This window comes from Megalops cyprinoides, chromosome 1, assembly GCF_013368585.1.
Source record: "Megalops cyprinoides isolate fMegCyp1 chromosome 1, fMegCyp1.pri, whole genome shotgun sequence".
Classification (NCBI taxonomy): Eukaryota; Metazoa; Chordata; class Actinopteri; order Elopiformes; family Megalopidae; genus Megalops; species Megalops cyprinoides.
The window spans coordinates 24571431-24596592 of NC_050583.1; the positions used below are offsets into that span (position 1 = coordinate 24571431).

General features: G+C 42.6%; 1 protein-coding gene across 2 annotated transcripts in view; it reads left to right on the forward strand.

Moving 5' to 3' along the window:
* LOC118779014 (serine/threonine-protein kinase LMTK2-like) overlaps positions 1-25162 on the forward strand; it is a 38473-nt gene continuing 13311 nt past the window's right edge. For both annotated transcript variants that reach the window (XM_036530839.1, XM_036530847.1), the window contains exons 1-7: positions 1-715; positions 10992-11110; positions 11618-11768; positions 13339-13415; positions 14342-14460; positions 15375-15462; positions 22067-22191. In XM_036530839.1, the coding sequence (XP_036386732.1) occupies positions 622-715; positions 10992-11110; positions 11618-11768; positions 13339-13415; positions 14342-14460; positions 15375-15462; positions 22067-22191 (773 nt within the window). In that variant the 5' untranslated portion in view covers positions 1-621. The remainder of the gene's footprint in view (positions 716-10991; positions 11111-11617; positions 11769-13338; positions 13416-14341; positions 14461-15374; positions 15463-22066; positions 22192-25162) is intronic.

Below are 25162 nucleotides of genomic sequence, written 5' to 3' on the forward strand. Positions count from 1 at the left end.
CAGGGAATGGTGGTATTTGATTGTCTTAAACTTGATAGGTAGCGAGCTAAATGAAACCATAATTAATCGTCGGTTTTTACGCGTTCTTTAATGACTGTACAGCATATCGATAGCAACATGGCTGTCCATGAAAGGTAGTAGATTAGCCTTTCTTTTTGTACTGAGGATGAATCACAGCAGTAAATGAGACCGATAGCTAGCTTGCTAGCTGCTGTGGTTAAAGGAGCAAGCCAAGATAGCTAGGTAGATAGCTAATATTATCTCACTCGCTTTCACTTAGCTAGTTACCTAGCTGACTTAGACAGAATTGGCTTGGGAAAATTCACAAGCTGACTAACCTAAGTTAGCTAACTAAAACTAAGCTAATAACATCAGGTAGTACATTGAAGCCAGTAGCCAGACCTGAAAAGAAACGCAAACAATGCGGTCACCTTTAGCTATCTATCTGATAGCTAGATAGCTCCCTGGCTACAGTAGCTACAAGCATCGTTCACAGTCTATCATCAACCGATTTTAGCTGGCTACGTTACCTTGCTAGCCATATGTTTGGATCTATGTTTTTAGGCAAGGGTTTGGAGTAGCTGACGCTAACTAGCAAGTAAGCTAATTGGGGTAAAAAGGATGGAGAACCGTTTTGGAATTTTTCTGTTGTTGGCGACTGGGATCCCACAGTGTATGCTGGTGGATGGCGCACCGCTTCCGTATTCAGATGCAGGTAACGTATGTAGGCTGTTTATGTAGCTTTGTAGCGAGCCGTTAGTACCCAGAATGTCATTGTCGCTGGCTAGCTATTGTCTGTGTCTGGCTGCATCAACCTCAGCATGACCAGCCACACAGATAACTTGCAGACATTAGCTATCTAGCTAACTAGATATTCAGCTAGCCTCTACTGCAGCATGTTCACAATGCTTTCCCAGGTTGTTGTCAGGGAAACACGGGCGACCAATCCATTCTGATTGTTGTCATGCCGATAATCTATTTGAAAATGTTTTAAAACTGTAACGATAGTAAGTTCCCTCACAAGGTAATTCAATCTGTTGGTCTCGAATGAACACATCTTACTACCCATATAAACGTCATTTTTTCGAATATTGGCATAGCCTGAAATGAATGTGTGCGTAGCAGGGTGGTTTCCATCACTTGCATCGTGCTAGCTAAACTGCTAGTTTAAACTGCTAAAGTACTTTTTTTTTTTCCAAATAAACGCTCGTTAGTTAAAGAGAGCCTGCATTATCGGTTATGAATTATATGCAGCGATAACGGTAGTTGGTAATGACCGAATTTCTGTGAGTGTTGATGGGGAATGTTTTCTTCTAGTGATAAATAGGGGGGGGGGGGCATTCCCCCATTTGTAGGTACAGAAATGTTGCTGCAATAACGCTTTGTTCCCTGTCCTGGTTTGGTCGTCCATATTTCGAAGAAGATATTTGTAAGCATTTGAAATTTCAAGAAAGTACCTTTCAAGAAGGATGGTCTTATAACAACTGATCTTGGTAATCGGAAGTAATATTTCATGAGTAAATCCGGGTGTAGTGCTGCTTGACTGCAGAAGGTGTTTTTGCACTAAACGTTGACTTTACCTGGAAATGCCACGGTGTAACCTTGGTTGTTGTGTTGAAAACAAAAGGGTTCAGCTATGTCACATTTTAACAATAAATAATTTCATTTTGTTTACTGCAGGGAAAGTGAAATGTCTGTGACATACAGAAATATCTGTGTGCATCTCTGCGTCTCGGCTATGTTGCTGGTGCCTGGTTCATTTAAAATTCTTTAAGTGTGCTGGTTCTAATAGCTGTCCCACTTAGGATGGGAAACTGCTGGCAAGGAAGCAGATGACGAATGAACTTTAATATTTTGTGTGAAACACAGAGTCGCCCAGTTGTTAGAGCAGCAGCTATGTCCTGGTTGTGTAGTGAAAGGCAAAGGAATGTCATCATGTGGTTTCCCTTAATGTGGAAGGAATTCAGGCTCTGTCAGCACTGGTTTTGTTTAGATGCTTTATTTCAAGACGAAGAATCTCTAGGTTTGAATTTACTGATTTTCCCATACCGTGTAGGGAGGCTTACATAGTATTCTCTTGCGACAGTTTACCACTAGCCAAAATTCAATCTGCCAAATCTTGAGCATGAACTGTTGGTAAAATGAGGTAAAGATGGTAGTTAACTCAAATAGTTGACATGACAGCAGTACATACAAAATGTATGGATCTCATGCTACTGAAATTGTAAGTAAATTGACTTCACCGTTAATTAACACACTGCACAAATTTGGTTTTAGCTGTACACACTAGACCTAAGATTTCTCATTAAGAGGGAGGTCTTTTGTCCTCCTGATTGAGGTCATCTGAGAAGTTCTGATTACATGTTGGGGGTGTTTTTTTTTTAACACTGTTACATCAGAGAGGTGTCAACATTGGAAAGAGATTTCACCATTGCTGCTGTGCCCCATGAGCAAGCATCTGAAGCTGTGTAATAAGTGGTGTGGTCAGATTCTTTATTGATTCCGGTCTCACTGTGTCTGTTTACAAAAAAAAAAAATGAAATTAAAGCAAAACTCAAATGAAATTCCCATTATAATAGCCGGATGTGCTTTTGTTGTGCATGTCCTTGGCTAACATCCTCTACCTTCCTGTGTGTTGTGGGCTTTTAACAATGGTGAGAAGTGGGAGCTGCCGTGATTCCAGTTTTTCATTTGTCTCTCACAGGAGAGGAGAACGACTGATGCAGCCAGTTTTGTTGTCGCAGCCTCTGATACAGCTTTACTTTTGCGTTACGTTTCAGGGGTCTGTTACTGATGTTCTTCTTCTTCAGGGGATTTCAGCAAACTTCAGTCATTTAACATCAGGGAAATATGTAATATATAATATCTTAGATAAAAATATAATATATTTTTTCTGACAGCTCAATTTCTTGGTCTCTTTCATTTGTGAAAATCTTTGATTGTCGTCAGATTCTAACATTGAACCAAACATGAGAGATGATGTGATTAACGCAGCCATATAGGCTAGCATCGTTATCATGGCGTGTTTCCAGTGGTGCTGTGCTTCATGCTGGGTCAGGCGCAAAGTAGGTGCTCTTTACTTTAGATTACGTTATTGACAGCTCCACCACTGGGTGCTGACTGCTGAAATGAAGCCTACCCCCATCGCCTGATTGGGTGTGTGTGCTGATGTAAGGAGAGCAAGGCGCAGCCTAGTGCAGAAAATGGAGAGTTAGATCTTTTTTTCTGCGTACCACACAACACACAACAAGTTTCCGAGCAGGAACGGTCAGCCTGCTGCTGGCCTTTTTGAATTAAAATCAGTTACTTTTCAGTTCTGCATGACTTGTGGCAGTGTGTTAGCTTGAAGTCCCTGAACAAGCAGCGTGACGTTTTGATAAGGAGTCTATTTTCAGGGGAAAATTGCACCTACAATTAAGGGGGGTGGGTTCTGTCAAGTATATCGTGCCCAGAATCCTACCAGATAACCAGAGTTTGAGCTGAAGTTGTTTTCTGCATTTAGATCCGCATCACAGTAAGGTTTTATGTTTACATAGGCCAAAGAAACTGAGTGCTTGAGTGTGAATAAGTTACATTTGCATATTGGATGTGAAATTCTAATGCAGCTTGCAAATGCAATAAAAAATTTTGGAGATTTTTAAAATGGCAAAACGTAACCATTAAAATGAGATAAAATATTGTAAATAAGGAAAAAAAACATGCTATTATTTAGCTGACATGCTGATGAAATTAGTTTTGTGGCTGTTCAGAATGGGTTTAAAATTATACTTGGTGAACTTGTGTTTTGTAAGATGTCTTGACTTAAATACATTTAGTTGGCAGTATTAAATATAATCTCTATGATAAAATATATGTGGTCTTATTAAACGGGTACTGAATCTCCTCAGTTAGCGTAAAACATAAATACAACATGAAACCACTGTGAAATTGAATTGGCCAGTTCTCGCGCTTCCAAAATTCCATTGTGACCCTTGAGTCTTCTTAAAAATGTAAACGTGGAAGGGGGCTGGTAGAAATGTTCCCTTTTTCAGCAAAAAAAGGAAAAACAAACACAAAATACAAGGGAAGGAAATTGATCGGTAAAGATGGATGGCTGTAGCTCCCAGAAATAACAGCTTACAGCAGAAAAGTAGGAAACTCGGTGAAAACATTCTGGTGTGCTTGCTGTCCCTTAATTTGTCTGTATTGCAACAAGCAGGTTAAATTGGTTACTCTGTATCTGGTTACACTTGCACAGTTGTGGATCTGTAGTAAGGAGACTGACTGTATGTGGTGTTTTCTGACTTTTCCATCATGTGAGTTGTAGACTGAAAAAATGTATTTTTTTCCTTATTTTGCTGCTGTTTGAAAGAATCCTTTAAGTAGTTTGGTGTAACAGTGTTATTTCTCCTACATAACTGCACTGAAACTGGACAAAACTATTTTACAAACTGCCAGCGATGGTTATCACAGGCTACAGGCCACATACAAGGTTATTGTGCTGTTGGCACATCACCAGGAGAGGAAGTGATTGCCTGGCAGGTGTTAGCTGGTTGCTGTTAGAAAAAAAACTCTTATCCTCCTTGTTCAGATGAATATGCGCTTATAATCCTATCCTGACTTCTCCACCCAGCCGCAGATGTCTCTTTAACCTTGATGAAAAGTTTTTCCTTTTTGTCACTAAGGTCTGCATATCAGGTTCAGGCAGTGCGATATCACTTCCTTGTTGGCACATTTGAAGGTGTCATCAGCTGAGCGTGTTGTAGATGTCCTGTGATTGTGCAGACCCCACCCCTGCTCCAGAACCTCCCTGAAATATGCAGCAAAGAGAAACACGAGACACCAGGTCCTTGTCTAATGGCCTGAGAACCAATTGAATAACCTGCTGGCTTGCCAAGTCATAACATGAACCCATGACTCCGATGAGGCCGGGAAATACGTTACTGACCTAGTACATGATTCTTTACACATGTTCACTTCTTCCATGGAATCTGCGTTCAAGGCTTTGGCTTGGGAACACATACAAATTCTTGAGAGTAACACATAACTCTTGAATGCTGGGGCAACTTTATAATAAACAGACGTTAATGGAATGAAAGTTGTTCTGCCACTGCTGACATGACATTGCCTTGGCAAATAAATATCAATGTCTGATCTTTTTCTTTCTAGCTATTAGTAAAGCTTTGGTCAACCTTCGCTCAACCATTCACTGTCAGCCATAATGTGCATACTGTTGTCAGCCATATTTGCTGCAAGTAGCTGACTGCTGGTATTAATTTGGTAAAATTCAGTCACTTTAAAGAGTGGAAGCTTGCAAGACATAACACTCGCCTTGCAAAGATCTCACTCTGTTGTGGAGCTTTTAATAGCTGCAGTTGCGACAAAGTGCAGTAAATTTTTCTCAAGATGAAATCTCAGCTCTTCAGGCCAAAAATAGTTTACTGACAATATTTTTGTCATTATTTGCCAGACTCCTACTTTCATTGCTGGTTTTCAGGTTAATCAGCATGTATATAAAACACAGTTTCTGCACAGTTACATAGCATTTAGGCCTCATTTGCTTCTTGTGATATTTTCCAATTTAGGCAGAATTATAATCTGTGAAAAGTGAATTTGTTTTATTGGATCTTTAGCTTTTACATTCAGCGTGCGTTCATGACCGAATTACTGGTTATAAAGCAGCAAGTTTTGCCCCGTTAATGATGAGTATGGCACAGTCCAAAGCATCTTCATTATGTTAGGGAGAGCATCTTGAAGAAAGAGTGTTTGGGAACCGCTGGAGAGATGTGTGATCAGTCAGAAACACCAGAACAAAGATTTGCTTGTCCTTAATGTGTGAATGTCAGGTTTGTCAATGGCAAATGTGGTCTATCGGAAAGGTTGCTCTGACTATACCCCATCAATGAAACAAGCAATTTTACATATTAGAAATGTCAGATAAAATATATTTGAGCAGGCATTGTTGTCCACCTCCTTGGTTTATGATGCGAAAATCATTTTTGAGTGTTGCTGGCTAGTGGTGCTGAATGTGATCTAGACCTCTGGCGACACCAGATAAGGACAGTATGGCAGGATGTTTCGCTTTGTCTTAAGAGGTCTAGGCCTTGGCAGGTGTAATCCCGACACAATCCTGAGCACAGTGAACAGTCTGAACACAGGTGGAATTTAGAGGAAACAATGGAACTGAAAACAGCCCCTTTTTTGCACATAACCATGCAGACACTTTGTGATACAATCCCAGAAGTTACCCTTTCCTGCCCAGCATCGTCTTTTCAGTTTTTCATGCTTTGCCTGTTTCCCAGACAATTCTACATCTAGACCTAAATCTAAATCTTCTATTTTAAATCTGGATATTTATTTATCCTCATCGATATTTAAGAATAGATGTTGTCTCCTGATGGCTTTCCTTCAAGCAACAGTAATATGCCTTAAAAATCTGCCATTTAAAGGGGCAATACAATGAAGCATCTGAAAATGAACACCTGTTTGTTGCAGCTGTGTTCTGTCATGTGTAGCTTAAAACAGACTCTTTGACTCGCCCATCATAATTTACTATCTGTTAATAGAAATTGGGGCAGTAGACGTGTGGCATTCCAAGTGGCTTTTACCAGGTAAATTGTTTGCATTTTTCACTCACTTGTTTCTTACAACACTGTACGTGGTGCTCGGCTGAGATGTAGTTAGTGGTACGATTATGAAAGGAGTGTTTCGAAAAGTGCCTTTTATGAAATAGAATGTAGGAGAACGTATGATATAGTAGGTGATGTTAAACAATGCTAGCAATTGTTTACTGAATATACTAGGTATTAATCTTATCCTCTGCAAACGTATAAGCAGGGACGTGTTGGTGTTTGTTGGAACTGAACCACTATGGTTTCGAAATAGACCCACGGTGGTTCCTTCATATGGATGATTTGTGTGAGTATGTCTGTACACCATCCTCTCTTCCGAAGAGCAGTGGAAACAGGCCTGTGTTGTGTGTTATGTGTAATGAGTAGCAGCGAGTCATTGAAGCTTGTACGTGTGACGTGCATGCTGCACTCCTCATTTATCGCTCATGTGACTTGCGTGCTATGTTTTTCGCCGCGCTGTATCAAAGACCTTTTTCTCCTACCGTGTCCATGGCAGCACGTGCTGCTTAAGCCTTGTTCCAGATTGAGAGCCATGACAAGGCTGCTTGGTGCCGTTCTGGTCAGCTGTGTGTCAGGCCTGTATGTGGGACTTGACGAATGAGGCAGCCCTGACGCATCAGTAAGCCAGGCCATATTTAGCGTAGTTAACAAGCTGGTCTCGTAAAGCGAGTCAGTTTAGCTGGTCTGGTTCTTTGTTTCAGCACAGCTAACAGGTACGGTTCCCAGCCTCAGGGCTTGTCTGGAGACGATTGCTCATCGTGTGCCAACGGTAAGGTGACACGCCCCACACTGTTGGAAGAAAGAAGAGGAATGAAAGTAATTACTTCATTTACAGTCCGACTACATTCCGTATAATACAGGGACTTAATTTGATTTCCTGTAAAACATTGCTATGTAAACCTGGCATTCTGACTTGGCAGCGTTTGACAGATTGCTAAAAATTCCTCAGCTGCTTCATATGCCTCGGAGATCCACAAAAGTGGCCATTTCCAAGCCGACTCTTAAAATATGTGAACATGAACTTCTTCATTGACTCTCCCTTAGCTGTTTATTGGTGTAAACCGTGTTTATTCTCAGGCAAATTTGTGATAAAGACTGTAATGAAGTGTTCTCATTTCAGCAGTATGCAAGCAGAAATGCTCTGCTTCTTCCATAGCACTGTATCGCACATTGTCACCCAACAGCGTGATTCACTGTGTCCCTGCAGAACACAAATGCTAAGTCAAATTTAGCTCTTATAGCACCTCTGCTAAGCTTAGCGCTGATATGAATTGACCTACATAGAGATTGTCTGACAAGAAAATGCCTATGCCGTTTATGGCTGCTTAACCAGATACAGTCGATGTATAGTTGTGTGTATGGGAGTTCTTCAGGGTGAAAACATCTCAAATCTCATGGAGTTTACTGCTCACAGATTGCTTTTTTATGCATTTAGATATTTGTCTTGACCAGACCGTTTGTAATTGAGCTGGTCTTTTAAATGTTTGAGAAGATTGAAGTTGCAAATCATTCAAATGTGACATAAAAGATTAAACAGAACTATCCATCATGCAACATAACTAGCAGTTAGACTATAGCTGTTCTTAAACCTCCATCTTGATTTACTGTGCGGATAGACCAGAGTTACCAAATTATTTTGTTTACAGATGTTTTATTGGTCTTAACTAATGTGAATTATTCACTGTCCCAAACTCAGGAGACTAAAATGCATCAAATTTGTCCCTGATCAGAACTAAATTACCACTTTTATAGTTTATACAGTATACTGTATAGTAAGACCATAAGCCAAAATACTTAGCATAGTGTGTGGATGGGGAGGGATGAGAAAAATATATTTGATTTTTGCTCTGGTTGTTTTATTGAATACTTGTCTCATTTAGGCAGTCTGTGAAGTGTGCTTGTCACATTGGCGAGGTAGTGCTAATAATGAGCAGTGCATCCCTAAAATAGTCCTTGTTGCAGATGAATGCAGGGGTACTTGTGGCCTTGCTTATCTTTTTGAGACTGCAGATGGTGTATGGAAACTCATCAAACACATTAGGCTAGCTGTTTTTTGTAGCACATATTCAGACTATGGATGTGATAGACCCATTGCAAAACTCAGAGCCAGTGTGTACACAAATGCAGCCAGTTTTTGAGGTTAATTTATTCAAGGGAAAATGCAAATCTGGTTCTCTTGTGTTTTTTGTTTGTGTTGTTTCATTTGCAGAGTACTGTATATGTTTAGGACTTTGGGGATTGTAGACTATACAGTGTGTGTAGATTATACAATTGTTAAGGACGTTTAGCAAACAGAATGGAGTTTCTGACAGGGTGCTAAACCATAACACACAAAAGCTGTGTATTGTGACACAAAACTGTCTGCATTGTATTCATCTTAAAAGTTACGAAGCCTTGAAGAATCTTAGGTAGGCAAAAATGGCTGGAAGTAGTTTATTTCAGTGCAGCTGAGGTCATGATACTCCAGCTCCAAGAATAGCAGTTGATGCAAGCTGTTGTCATTTGCCACTGCAGCTTGCTTCAAGATGTCCCGGTAGTGGAGAGGTTAACTGGCCCTCACGCCGCCTGCGCTGGTGTTTTCAGAATAACAGATGTTTGAAGCGTGAAGGATGGCAGGAATGGAGCTGCTTGTTTCGTATTTGGCATCAGAAGCGAACAGATTCTCCCTTTTTCCATGTGCAGCACTTCACCCACAAGATGGGTATGCAGGCAGCTGAGAAGTTAACAGCAGCACCTCTCCTTTTGATAATGAACACTGTTTATTCTAAGCTGTGTAGAAAAATGGACTGGCATGTTTCCAAAGCAGTGGTGCAGCATGCGTTCCCAAAGTAGTTCTACTGATTTAGGTTACCATCACAGGTGCACAGGGCCAGGTGTGGTATCTTAAGTCAAGTTTTCCTGCCTGTGCTCGGAGTGCACGGTTTTACACGTGTGCAGCTAGTCCCTTGTGGTCCAGTGTTAGAATTGTAGTGTGTCTACTGTGCTGAGGCACAGACTAGGGCTGGGGGATTAATCGAATATTATTTTCAATTACGAGTTTGGCTTCCAACGATTATGAAAACAAGATAATCGAGATAAAATGATTATTGTGCCGCATTATTTACTGAAGTGTGTGTGTGTGTGTGTATATAGATAAGTAAATAAAAATGTATTCATATATATATATATATATATATATATATATATATATATATATACATATATATATATATACATATATATAACATATAAATAAATTTATTTTTGATTTATCTCTTTTTTCACATTTATTTTTTATTTGTTTTTCAGTTGAATTATATATAAAGTTCAAGAAAATCCACTGTTAACCCTTTCGCACGTAGCTTATTTTTATAGTTTTCAGTTAGCATTTGCTATATTTTTTTTAACGTTAAATCGCTGTTTCCTCAAAGCTAAAATTAGCTAGAATTTTTCCAATCAAGTGTTCTAATTCCACTGGTTTTAGCATACGCGCTAACCCGCAAATCACACCAGTGTGACCGTATGCGCGAAAGGGTTAAAAAGACATTTTTTTTTTCTTAAAAGTTCAACAAATGCATGATGTTTCCAAAGTCAGTGAGTAATCGTGTTAAATGATCGTGACCTTAATATTGACCAAAACGATCGTGATTGTGATTTTTGCCATAATCGAGCAGCCGTAGCACAGACCTGTCTCTACGGCTCTGCATTTGGCCTTCTCTCTCCCTGAGCTGCAGAGGCACTCGACACAGATCCTCCCCAGCACTTGTTCCACAGACGGGTGATCCCAGAGACAGGGAGGTGGTATCAGAAGGGCAAGGCTGAGATACTGAGAGGCGTTTGAGGAGCCTCAGTCTTTCTGTCTGACAGACTCACCCACACAACTCCTTTGTTTTGCCCCCTTTTTTTGTCTCCTAACAAAACATTCAGGTTCAATTTGAAGGCTGTTCCATTTGAATGGACAATGAAGGGAAATTATCAATTGTCAGTGGTTAATTCCTCAGCTCACTCATGAGGTTCTTTGGTGATGGAAACCTCCGGTCCACCCATACAGCAAAGGTGTTCAGTACACAAACACTTGGTGATGCCATAACAATGTGGGCAAAGATAAGGTCATCAAGATTTCCCATGTGGAAGAAGCTGGCATTCACAGTCATGCAAATTGTAGTAGTCATTCAGCAGATACCCTACTTACTTACTTAGTTACTTATTTTTTATAAATGCATTCAGGACATAACAAAATCCATGAAAAAATGTTTCAACACCCTAAAAAATATGGGAAATGGTCAGAAGTGGAATATATAAATCTATATATAAAATATACATCCATGTGTGCTCTAAAATGCTATGTAGAAATTGTAGAACTGGCTGTCTTAACCAGGTGGATGTTTTGTGTCCTGACAGGGGGCACGACAGGTGAGATATCCCTTGCTCTGGCTGTGTCAGTTTCTGCAATGATCGCCTTAGTGGTGCTTCTGGTCAACTGTGTTACCTGCTGCAGGGAAAGAGAGATCAACTTCAAGGTGAGAGTGAACAGTAGAACTTTCTTTTGTCTTTTTTGCCAGACACAGTATTGTTTTGGCTTATTGCTTACTAGCTGGAAGCAAAATACCTATTTAATTGGGAAATGTAAATGAGTGCTGTTTTGAGTTGAATAAGCTATTTTTAATTCAGTGGGTTGACTCCAGTGTACAAAATGGTTAATACATACGTTACTAAGACCTTTAGAAACCTGTGCCTATTTTTGGTTGTTCTTTTACATATTTTTATGAAATTATTTTGGATGGCTTCATGTAGTGTTAATATGCATAGTACTATTTGTATTTGAATTCATTTTCTAGAGTAATTGCTTTTCTTTTTCTTCAGTTGTATTTACATATGAATTCCAGAGTAATTGCCTTTCTTCAGAACCAGATAACCACAAAATATTGCTGTTAACTGCTGATTCTGGGTTATAGGCTGATGTTTCTGGTGATGCCTCCTTTCAGTGTGTGGTTGTGTGAAGAGACAGCCTGTTTCTTGTCTTTCAGGAATTTGAAGACAACTTTGATGATGAGCTGGATTTCACGCCTCCAGCTGAAGATACCCCATCCATGCAGTCTCCCGCTGAGGTGTACACCCTGGCGGTACCACCCCTGGCCCTCCCTGCTCCCCCATGTCTACAGCCGCCCAGGATCTCTGGTCAGTTAGTTTGTGCTGGTCAAAGCTGTACCTCTGTCCCAGCAACTTTAGTTGAATCCTTGGTTTATTTAAGGGTGAGAATAATGTGATATGTAGATCACGACAAAGGGTACTTCCTGGAGCCCCGTGCCTATGATCTGTAGGCAAGTCCTATGTGCATTTATTGTCATTAAATTATGTCATTGGTTGTACAAGAGCAGGAATAGCAGGTGAACAGCAGGCCAAGCTGATGAAGTGGACGACAAGACGCCAGTCCAATTGTTTGTCTGCTTTTCTGCCTTCAGGCAGGGGAGCAAGGTGTAAAGCCACTGGCTGGTAGCCATGTAAACAGTGAGCAGTTTAGATTTGGCTTGGCCAGATGTGCGGTGCTTCCGTTTGCGGCGTCTCCTTGCGTGCGCGTGCTTCCTCGCGGGGATGTGAAACGCTTCACTGAGACCCTCTGGCACACTTTCCCTGTAAACATCCTGTTTTTGCTTGGCTGTCACTTTTGGGGTTTCCCGTCTGTTGTAGTGCAGGTCATAATTGCCAGGCAACGAGTACTACAGAAGCCCCAGTCAATGACCCTTTAGAGGTCTTGTTTGTAAAAAGAAATTGGAAAAAGAAAATGCCCCGTTTTACCTCGTCACATCCATTTCTCAGTGGGGTATAAACTCACTTAGTTCCCATCTTTGTTTTCCTGATATATAAGCCATTGTTTATACATCTTGACATATACACAGTGGCTTAACAAACTTCTGAAGCACTGTCCTGACTTCATAATATGGCAAGTTTGAGCTTAGTTGGGAAGATGATGAAGCATGTCAATTATAATTTATTGCTGTTGTGAACATAGCCCCCTGGTTTGTAGTGCTGGGTTCTTGGTTTCATTCCATCTGGCTTTGCACATTAACCGGTGACATAACCAAGTGGTAATTTGAAACGCATTGCAGGTTATCAGGCTCAGGCGGCTACTGTAAAGGGGATTATATATGTAGACGTGCCTGTCTCTTGTGATTATTAAGCTGCACTTGAAAAACTTTGACCTGCCCTCCTTAGATGCATATTAGAATGGATTTTCTGTGCTGGGGTGAAATCCTTACATTCTTTCTGAGGGATATTAATGTTGAGTTCTCTTACAAGGACAAAGTACAGTTTCCCATACTTATGTATGTGTATCCATGTTACTGTGATATGCAACCTTTGAGAAGTAGAGTCCTGTCACCATTTTCACTTACTTTGTAATGAGCTTCCATTGTAAGTTATCAGGAATCATAATTATAGATGAGCATTGACATGCTTTATAATTAATATAAACAGGCAGTTTCATCTGCCATGCACGAATAGGATAATAATTTGACCTGAATATGTATTCATCACACTGCAGGTATAGCCAGCAAAAAGGCTTCTTGTCTCTGTGCTTTACTGTAATTTATGTCATTGGCAATTTCTCCCTCACCACAGTTGCAGTTGTGGTTGTTGTTGTGGGAAGAGGGCAAGGCCTTCGTGTGACACGTGGTGGTCTCTGCGCGGTGGGTTTGTGTGTCAGGGCCTCTTCATACGTAACTGTGTGTCTGCACTTGACCCCTTACAGAGGGATCCACAGCCTCGCAGGTGGCCCGCCACAGTCTGAGTTACATCCAGGAAATGGGAAATGGCTGGTTTGGCAAGGTACGTATTTCCTGACCAGCTCTGAATGTCGCTTGATTTCCACCCAGCCGCCATCCTGTACCCATATTCTTTGGCAGAAATGCCACAGAAAATGTGTTGACTTGGTCTATTATGTAACTTTAATACACTTTTCTTGTTAAAAGGGAAAAGAGGATACGTCAATGCCATGGCCACTATAAATGTAGCATTTGAATAAATCAGTATTTAGTGACATACTCTAATCATATTTCACATGGCAGCTAGATGTATTTACAGCGCATTATCTTTAATAAAATTAGGTTTTCTGCTTCATCAGTTTCATGAACCCATTTATGAAGTTCTCTGCTGTGTGTATAGTTCACAGTTCAGACAGCTTATTTTTTCTTTGGGACACAGTGAAAGAACCTACTGTGCATCCGTTGTCATTTTCCCATCAGAAAAGGGAGGAATGAAACCGAGGCTAAGCCCTCGGTGTCTGATTTCAGATGCACTGCAGATGTGTGTGGTGTGATGCGCAGAGATGTGTTTGGCGGTGTGTGTGCGCGCGTGGGTCCTCTCGGGTTGGGGGGGGCATGGTGTGTGTCCGTGTCGCCACGGCGGTGCGCACGTGCTGGCCCGCAGCAGGCCCGAGGGCCGGGGTGACGCGAGCCTGTTTCCTGTGGCTCTTTCCTCAGGATGGACGGCTGTGCATGCCTCACTCCTCTCTCTGCTCTGTAGCCCCGGGGCCCAAGGAATGGCAAAAACATCCTCCCTGCTACCTGCCCCTGTGGCCTTGTGCCTTTCCATGCTCAGGGCCTTGTTTGCAGGAAACCCAGGCTTCCTGTGTGACGGAGGGTTTGGGGGAGTGGGGAAGGGGGGGAGAGGGGGTGGGTTGGCCTTATAAAAGGCTCACCGTGTCTCCCACTACTGGTTTTTTTTTTAATGGTCTTTTTCCACCCCTGTGGCAGGTCCTGCTTGGTGAAATCTATACAGACTCGGGTGCGAGCAGGGTGGTAGTGAAGGAGCTGAAGTCTAACGCCAGTGCCAAGGAACAGAATGACTTCCTACAACAGGGGGACCCATATCGGTGAGTGGGAGAGAGGCCAGTTTCCAGCAGAGTGGGTGATGCCAAGCAAACGTTGTTCCTGTTGATTTTAGGACAATGGTATTTCAGTAAATTTATAGTTTTGTAGGGTTGTGAAGCTGTGGTTTGACAATAATTCAGTGAATATATCTGCATTGGTTATGAAATGATCTGGGGGTATGGAACCTGTGAATTAAGAGCTGTTTTGTGGGACTCGATTCAATATATACTAAAGTACTTTGATACTAAAGTAGTTTGTTTTGAAGCAAGTCATCAGTCATTCAGTTAGTATTTAATGTATGTTTATTTATAAAGTCAATAAAAAAAGATAAACATTACAGCTATGCCTGTAACACAAAGTTAGCAGGTTTGATTTACAGGTGTGGCACTGCTTCTGTGCCCCTGGGCAAAGCACTTAACCTGAATTGGGTAATATCCAGCTATATGAATGGATAACATGAAAAAAGTAAGCTATCGTAGTCAACCAGATGAGGGAGAAAGCAAAAAACTGCATTCTTCTGTGTTTGCATATCATTTTGTGCTGTAAATATTTCAGTTGATGAATCTTTTGCAACAATGAATTGTGACACCCCCTTGAGTATCTGAAGCATGCTACAAAATGGTAATTTTATTTACAGAAGGCTGGCGAACAATACAGTACATGATAAGGTCATGAGATTTGGGTGCAGTCTGCAAATGGAGCTAGACTGTGGATAAATGGCCACTGTGTTTTGCTAAGCGAGCACAGAGAGCTGTAGCTCAGCGCTTCTGGTGAATAGCACCCTTTACTTTTACCCAGAAGGCAATGCTGTTATTGTGTTCAGTGCTTCATTGTGTGTGTCGTGTGTGGAAAGCTTTGTGGCAGCAATGCAGTATGTATTCATAGTTGGTAACACCAGGATTGCTACTGTCTATAGGGTTCTGCAACACCCCAATATCCTGCAGTGTTTTGGCCAGTGTGTGGAGGCCATTCCCTTCCTGCTGGTCTTTGAATATTGTGAACTGGTAAGTGTCTAAATTCATTCTAACTCTCGCTGCCTCCTGTGCAGAAACATACGTTTTGTGCATGAAAGTAGCAAAAGTTTTAAAATGAGTCACCCAACATTGGGTGCTGTGCCTCAAGGAAGCAAAGTGAAATGACATCATAAATGACAGCAGTGTTTACTGGGAAAAATGTACAATAATTATTTTTGTGGTCAAAATGTAAGGAGACATTGAAATTTGGAAGTTTTGCAGTTCAAGTTGTCTTAGCTGCCAGTAAAAGGCTGTATATTTATCTTGTTTCACATGGCCTCACTGAAGATCCCTGCGTGGGTTTTCATTTTAATTAACACATGCTTTAATTATTTTCATGTCTATTTTAGGTCTGGCAGTCTGTCCTAGCTGAGGATTTAAGCTGCATAGCTGGTTTCTGCAGGGAGCTCTCAGATTTGACTATCTCAGTGATGGGGCTTGGCTCCCCTTACCCCCAATGTAACGCATATTGCTGTGCTTGCTTTTTATTTGCCTGATGGTAATATGATGAAAGCCATCGGGTTGTTACACTGAAACAGTCCATTTCCCTGTTTATGGGAAGACGGTGTTTCGAGCGGGGGAGCCGTCATCTCTTAAGGGTTTTTGGAAAGCGGTTTCTCTCCATTTCCCCTTGGATCGGTTTCGCTCCGGTCTATTTCTGGCCCACTGACTGTGACGCAGACGGAGGTGGCATGCTCTGATTCAGCTGCGACAGGCTTCGTTCCTCCACCATACGGGGGTCTGCTCTCTTCATGGACAGTTTTGTGTGTGTGTGTGTGTGTCTGTGTGTGCGCAGGTTCGGGAGCCTTTAAATGACCCTATCCCAGTCCTTATTCTGGTAGGAAACCGTAAACCAGCACAAGCGGTGCAGAGCAGTTTGTGGGCTCTGTCCCTGTTGACTGGTCGACAGCCTGCAGTCGAATGAAAGGTTGCCACAGTTCCCTCCTCTCTGCGGGTGACCGCTTTACTCCAGGAGCAAACGAGCTGTCCTTTTACTTCATTTACGGGCAAGACATAAAAAGATCCCCTCCGTGGCACTGACCAAAAGTGACGTCTGGTAGGGGTGCCAAAGGCCGGTCTGATTTGACGCTGGCCAGGGCAGAGAACCACAGCCAGCTCCGGCCCCCGCCCTGGCTCCAGCTCCACAGGGATGATGTGACTTGGCCGCAGGTGTTGCGTAATGCTGTTGGTAGCAGTTTTCCCAAGCTGAACATCTCACAGTGAGGGTCTGATTTCTCCCTGCATCTCACTGTCAGCAGGAGCTTTATTGGTTTTGTGTAGGTGAAACAGACAGTGGTTGTAAAGGATTATTTTAATGTGTTGGTAGCATGTGAAGATCCTGGTATTTTCTTACCCCTGTCTCTGCATTACCTCGGTGAACTGGGGAGAGGGGTGGGCCCTGCAATGAGCTGTGAATACCCACGTCAGGGTTTGATGTTTTTTTTTTTTTGTCATTTTAATGCAGACTTCATTAATATCGAAAGTTCAGCATTGCTTAAAAATAAGATTGCATTTCACAGCATATAGCTGTAACAAAGAGTGAACTTTGTAAGATAAGAGCATTTCGACAGCTTGTTCCTGCTGGCCCAGGGGAAAGTATTAAGAATTTTGGATTCCACTGCCATCACAAAATTACTGCCTCCACCTGTCCTGAGACCCAACATTTTAACTAATGACTCAGGCAGTAACGTAATGCAACCAGAAGTCCATGTGCTGTACGTGTTGGAAAATGGAACCTTTCACAGTTAAATGTTACCAAAGAGATGAGAGAATTCGGATCCTCAAATTTACTTAACTTCCATCAGACCTGCTGGTCAGTCACATCTGGACATGTCAACAGCTGTCAGAATTCTTAACGAATGCAGCATTTTGGCATTTGCACTGTTATTTTCCTCACCCATGTAGAAGCATATTTTAACAGTATTAAGTGTCATATTTTTAAAAGTAATTGCCTGTGCAGTAAATAGAAATGGCTATCCATCAAATTATACCTGGTACTAAATTTGATGAAAGTCCTGTGGCACTCTGGGCAGCTCCATTATGTCCCTGTTTCCCTGTCATTTGAGCGGTAACCTGTAGCTCCTCTGACTCACTGCTCGGCAGTGCAGAACTGAGTGCCTGTTAGTGCCCCAGACAGCAACAGGCTGTGCGGCTCAGACTGCTCCGGGCAGCTATTCTGGGTCGGGTCTGTGTTTATGGGTCAGGTAAAGGCCGCTCTGGGAGGGACTGGGATAGGGGCCCAGCCTGGAGCGGCAGGCTGTGTTTGTGGGTCAGGTGGAGGTGGCTGTGGGAGTGACTGGGACCGGGGCCCAGCCCGGAGCCCCGGCGGAGGGCTCCCGAGGCAGCCGGCCACCGTGCCGTTTCAGACATTTTTGCCAGGCTGTGCTCACATTTCGTATCTTTCGTTTGGGAGGTAGTCACTGTGCTGACGCTCCGTTGACAGTCCCATGTCAGAGCTCTGTAGACTATTTTTATGTGTGTGCGTGTCTTTGCACCTGGGTGAGAAACGGCAGCTGTCTGTGGAAAGTGTTTTCATTTGACTGGGCTAGAGTCCCTCTGTGAGTGTTGGTGAAGCCAGGGCACAGGGCTTGGCCTCCATAGCCGCCCTGTTCAGAGGAAAGCACTCTCCAGCAAACACGGAAGCTCTGCAGCACTGGCATGGGCGGTACATTTATCTAGGTCAGGTATTTAACCATCCTCACATTTAGGCATGGTTTAATACCTTGATTTCATTTTGTGATTACATTTCACAGTTTAAATTGGAGGGGATACAAGAAGTGGCCTATTTCGTTAACCAAAGTCAAATTTTATTTATAGTGCAGTCATAGACAGTGACGTGCACCGTTGAGTGATTACATCATTTTGTAGCACTCAGTGGCTTTATATATCTCTGTCACCATGCTACATGGTTATCTGTGGCTGAATAACAAAAAGTGTTGTGTTAGCTGACTTGAACGTCAACAGTCATTGAAATCTGTCCCTCAGGACTCAAAGCAGCAGCAACTGGACAGAGAATGGAATGTGAATTAGACATGGGGATTATACAACGTCATGAAATGATTTGCCTGAAGTCAAATGGCTCAGGAGAGCACACAAGAGCCATTTGTAAACATAACTATTCAATCATCAGGCTAATGCTTTTACCCAAAGCTGCTTACATACATTGTAGTGCAGTGTGCAGCTGGGTCTCTATTCGAGTAGTCCAAGTGGCAGCACTTCAGTTATGAGTAGAGTTAAAAAAAAAAAAGTCCTGCCCTAAGGCTTGAACATGATCCTCCTCTAATCCAGAGCCCCGAAGACCACGAAAAGTCTAGTCCAATTACAATGGTCAACCAGGTTTGCTCAGAAATCCTTATCATTCAGTTCCTGTACTGTGTAATGTCAGTACAGGTTGCATAATTGAAATGTATGAGTGTAGGCACAGCTCCTTGAGCCAAAATTGCCAGTTGAGTCAGCCAGAAACTAGTGATTTGCCTCAGTAATGCATCTCCCCGCAGAGTGCAGAGGAGTCCGCCGACTGTGGAAGAGGAAGGAAGCACGCTTAGTTTTAGGGATATAAAATTTTGCAGCTTCTAATAAACATTGAAACTCCAGCAGAAAACAACCAAACGCTGATCTTATCACCAGGAATGTACACTGCAGCCAAGAGGCCGGAGATGGTAGTGCTCAGTTTACAAAGTAAGGGCAACTTTACACTCTACAACTCTACACTTTGACATTTGGTCTGACATTCTGCCAGTCTCAGAGCACAGGGCAGAGCTGCAGGAATCAACCTTCATATTATTTTCCTTTAAAGTCACTTTTGTGCATGTCTGGCCAAAGGGTTAGGGTTATATATGTGTAAATGACTTAGATAAAGACAATTTAGATACTGTACACACATTTGCTGGTGAAACAGCTAGCACAGAAAATTGAATGGTTTGTAAGTTAGATAATAATGGAAGATTTGAATAACCTCCAGAATGATTAGACAGGAGACAAATATGCTTTAATGCTGCCAAATGTATGGTTGAGCACGTTGGCTATGTTATTTTCAGGGAGGAGGGGAGGAGCAAACTGAGTGTGCATAGTGTGGGAAAGACTGTGTTGTTGTATATTGATTTTTTTGTTCTCTCAGGATGCAGACTTTGTCCAGAAATCATATAAAAAGCAAACAGAATGCTGGGGTTTATAGAAACACATTGAGTATGAGTCAAAGGAGTTTATACTCAAATTATGTTATTATTATGTTACCTTAGTGAAATGACATTTGTTCTGTGCTGAGTTTTGTTAAGCATGTAATCGAAAGATGAGCAATGTCGCTAATTCCAGGTCTGGAACAGATGACTTATGCAGTCATTAGACACCTTTAAGGATGGAGGCTTTAGGATGGAATTTAATTGGTACACATTTAACGTAAGCACTCAGTGGTGGAGACCGCGTTAATGTGGCAACGCCGGGTGAAATTTCTAGAGAAAGCCCAGCTGGCAGAGATATGGCCCAGCTTGGCCAGCTTGCTTTTCTCCTCAGACCAGGAAGGGCAGGGTAGAAACTTTGCATGGTTAATTAACTCCTTTAACTGACATCCATTTCCCACTGTAGGAACCAGGCCAGCTGAAGCTAAAGTTGGCTGACCCAGGACAGCTCAATAGTTTTTCCTTTTGTTTTTCTTTACCTGCATTCACAGCCGAAGTGGCTGCTCCTTTCTCCATTGAGTCTTCCTTCTCTCAGTTTTTAGCACTTGATGCTGGTTATAGCAGCTTGTCAATTCCACCCCCTTGTTGATAATGCTAGTGGGCTAAGCTAATGCAGGCTAGCAAGTCACAGAGCTCATACAAAGCCACCAGATAGTTGAGGTTATGGGACAGGACAGTAGCCATGGACTAGGGCAGTGGTCTGAAAACTGCACTTTGAGGGACAGCACTCCCCCACCTCAGTCTGGAGCATGCTGAGCAGGGTGGGCTGTGCTGCCTTGTACTTGTTTTGAATAAACAAATACAGGTCAGTCAAGCAAAATGGCTAAATCACTGCTGCCATGATCTTAGCTAGTGAACTGGGAGCATCTGTTGCACAGGTATAATAAACACACTCACTGTATACTCAACACACATCATGAGGATGGAGGGACAGCATAACCATGTCTGTTTATAGAAAAGTTGACACAGACACAAACATGCACACAGAGGTTCATATGAAGACAGGAAACTATGTGATCTAATACATATCTCAGAAACTGTAAATTACATAAATGAGACTAACTGATACTTTGTCATAAGGCTGAGGCGAATGCTGTACGTTTTATTGTGTCAATGATGTGTAAGGCGGATATGCATGAGATGCCTGGTTGAAATCGTAATGAATTCAAGTGGAATGAAGAATTTAATAAAATGTTTAGAATAGAGATGTATTTGTGTATGTATCCTTAGATGACATGAGAAGGTGATGCTCTCCAGATTGTGAAACTGCACCTCCTTGTTTTAGTGTTAAGTTTCTCTCACACCCACAGCTGCATCTGTTCAGGCCCATCTTAAGGTTATATCAGTCTCTCCGACATATATATTTATATGCACTCATATGTACATTAATCAGTAGTTCATCCAGTGTCATTACCTTTTGATCATTTTTATTGTAGCTTTTATTATACCTTTTACACTGGCATTGCAGAATGATTTTTATTGATCTGCCATATTGTCCAGTATGGCATAAAACATGTGAGGAACTTTAAGTCCTCTGTATTCTTTTCCTCTGAACGGCTCGTACATGAGAACCTGACCTGCTGCAGCACACCCAATCAGACTGGCATTGCCTTTTTATTTTTAAATTGCTGCAACCCAGCATACAGGAAAATCTGTTAAACATCCTTGCCCATACAAGGACTAATTCCAGAGTGCAATAATGCTGGCACTGCTAGCGCTCTCAGGTCTCTGTCAGATGACCTCTGCTGCCCCCATGTGGCTGCTTTCATACACAGCACTTGTGAATTTTAGGCTGATACTGCTAATGCATGCAGGCTGTTATTGAAAAATCTGCCTGCTGTGTACATTCTGCTGTGAGATTGTAAGGGCATTCAAAATAATCAGTGCAATCACAGTTAAGTAGTCATAAACCCATTTAGAATCCTTCTAATGAATACCCCCAGTATGAAACTTGTCAGTGTTAATTTACAGATTTGACTTGATAATTGCAATAGAATCAAGACTCTTGAACTTTTGCCACCTGTAATTTGTATTTGAAAGCAAGCAAATTTGAGTTTACTCCTCTTTCCATTAATCCCTATCCCTAATGATTATTGTAGTAGCAATCGAATCTGACTGTTGTAATCAGAGCAATTAGACTGAATACATCTGTGGTTTGCTTGTAAGAGCTCCTTTACACAGAAGTGCAATTTTTAAGGGCTGTCCTCTGTGTGCTGTAAAAACATTTCATCGCCCTTCCGAAGATGCATTTTGGTCCAAACTAAAGTCCTGCAGCAAATGCCGCGTACACAAAGAGTGGAAAGTAGTAATGAGTGTTTACCTGTTTAAGGTGGTTTTTGCTGCGAGCTTGTCCTTTAGAGGTGGACATGTGTAGGTGTGCAGCCCTTGGCTGATGCAGTTCGCTGTGTGCTCTGTTTCAGGGAGATCTCAGGAGCTACCTGGCCCAGCAGGACTGGATGTTCAGGAACCCTGAGCTGCTGCAGAAAATGGCCTGTGAGATTGCTGCAGGTGTCACACACCTCCACAAACACAACTTCCTACACAGGTAACACTGTCATAGAATGGCTCCTCATGTGGTCATCTTTTTCTAGCAGGTGGTAGGATCTAACTTTTTCTCTTTCAGATGTAAAATAAACCCCTTTGTTGGTATTTGTTGCACATCCAGACATTGGTGTACTGTGACTACAGCGCCACCATACACATACATCTTTTGCAGTTTACGTTTAATGCGTTGTTGCCCAACTCCACTGCTGGTTTATTTTGAGGAAGATGTTGCTGGGTGGGTCAATACTGCCAGTATGACTTTTTTAATACAAAGAATATAATATGAGGAAGATCTGAACTGGAAAATTAATGTGGAAAATTGATATGTTGTTGTGTGTGTCATTACCTCTGCTAGGCTGTCACATAATGAGTTAATAATTAGCAATACGTACTATATTGGTTAGGGCCAGGGCCAGGGCTTGACTAATTAACAAAGGAGGCCTACAGCTACTGAAATCCTCTAATTTAATTCAAATGTACTGTGTATGATTCTTTGTAAGTTGCCATAGTCAGTAAATGTCATTATTATTTGTTACTCTCCACATTCCGCCTGTGTGGCAAATGTTGGCACGTTTGTGTTTGAAAAGCCTGCCTGTTAACACCTCAGGTTTGTTGTCTGAGTGTTTTATTTCATTTTGCTTGTAACCTGCAAAGCGTCCTGACGTTGCCAAAAAAGGAGAGAGCGGCAGAAGCCACCGTTTCGTGATAATTTTTACCCCGAGAGTGCTGCATGCATCTGGGGCGAGCGGGGCGGGGGTGTCGGGTGACCTCCGGGGCTCAGCTCCGCATCTCTGTTTTGCATGCTGAGAATAAGCTCAAAGGTGTTGAATTACACAGCTCCCACGGATTGCTGGGTGTCACTTGCCATCCGTCAGAGGGATATGATGATTCCGCGGTTCTCATGTAAAAGGATAGTTTAGCGTTGGAATTTTTTTTTTTGCTTTTTTGATGCGTTACAACTCAAAAGGCGGTGACATTACAGCAGCCCAATGAAAGCATTGCAACCCCTGTTTTTGGTTGTAAGTTGATTTATGGCTCAGCCCACAGAGACTCCACATGGACCAGAGCTCTCCTGCTGCTGCTCTATCCTATAGGGTAGGCGTGGTCCTGTTGGGGCTGTGGCTGACATACACAATCAGATCCTGCAACCCCTCCCCCCCCCCCCCCGCTAATGACTGCAGTGGGCTGATCAGGGCGGGGTGGGGTCAGAGTGAAAAGGGTTTGCTTCCGTTACACATGTTGAAAAATAGCATGTAGGGCAGTAGAGGAGAGGCATTCTGTGCTTTGCCCCAGTTTTGGTACCCACTGCAATTCAAGATTGCAGCAGTATGCAAAATGTTTTTTTTTTTTTTTTTTTTTTTTCCCCTGCTGTGACCTACCAACCGGTCTGCTGTCTCAGTTCAGCTAAACAAGGGGTTTGACTACTGTAATTTTTTCAGTTATGTATTAAGTAAAGATTTGAAACGTACACCATGGGGTAATGGATATACTCTACAGTCTTTCAGTGGAATTCCTTAAAATGTCCATGTGGCACCGCAGCATCTTTTACATTTTACATAGGCATTAAGTTTTTTTGAAGATTTCTTCAAACTCTGCTTGGTGTGTTATTCCATGTCTGAATGAAAACAACCTCTGTCTTTGTGTGGGAAAACGGATACAAACTATCAGTCTGTCGAGGAACCTTTCACAACTGATTGTGGTAATAATGTTCAGCATCTCAGGATGCTGGTAGGTTTGCACTGCATAACAAACATAATACATGTAAAAAGTCACTGTGCCACTCTAAGGTCAAAGGTTTTAGCTGTGGGAGCCTTGTAGTGCGGATTTGGTCCGGCTCTTTTGCCTTGTAGGGGAAAGACTTTGGCTATGCATGCTCTCGGCTGCTTGCACTGCGTTCACGCTGCTGCCAAGTAGAGTGGATGAAGGGTTTAAAATATCTGTCCATTTATCTTGGGCGCTTTCAGAGGCCTGACAGTAGCCACTGGTTGTGCGAGCAAGATGACTAGTGTCAGCGCTGTGCCATGCGAGAGAGAGAGAGAGAGCTGCACTCCACATACTGCGTTATAGAATGTTACACGGCCAAGGAGAAACCCAAGACCCCCTCCTCAATCAGCCCTCTGTCTGAATGAAGCACCATCTGTCCTGCCCCTCCCGCCCTCGCTCCCCGCCCTGCGCTCCCCGCCCTGCGCTCCCTGCTTCGGCCTCAGCGGTGCTGCCCTCCTGTGACGAATGTGTTCCTCCCTGGGAACAATATCCTGATGCTGTATGAGTGAGATGGCAAAAGCTCCAGCATCAGTGATTTTGTTGCGAGGGGGAGAATGGAATCAACCGGACCTTACCTGTGATCTCTCTCACCCTCCTGACTCTGGGTTAGCAACAGGCCCACCCAGCTATGGCGTGCAGTGGAGTGGTAAAAGGATGTTGAACCTGACACTACAAGATTTATCTGCAGGCAGAGCACCACCTAGGCAGAATCCTGTGCCAAGCTGCCAGCAGTATGAGTTAAAGTGAGCTGGAATGGGCCGCGGTGCCGGGTCGACACTTGCTTACATGTGCACAATTGGATTTAATTAGCTTTTTGTTAAAACGTATAATTGTCTGTGGAGAAAACATTCAAGCATCTGTTGATTATATTGACCTCTAAGCTAGGGCTGATATTTGTTCATTAGAACGGCTAGAAGTCATCCACTCTGTGTAATGATTCCTCTGAGGTGAGGTGCAGATCCTAGCCATTTTGAAATGGTTTCAGATAGAAAACGGTTGGATGATGATTGGATTTGCTTCACGGCATAAGGAAACACAGCGCATTTGTGGGTTATTCTGAGATTGTGCGTCACCATCGATGTGGAGTTACGCAAGACTGACATGTTTCACACAGCCCAAGTACTGTTTCGTCAGTGTCTTGTTTCTCATGTTCCTAGCAAGCCTTCCACCACAAGAGGGCAGAGCAGCCAGCTTCTGCCTGCTGGCAA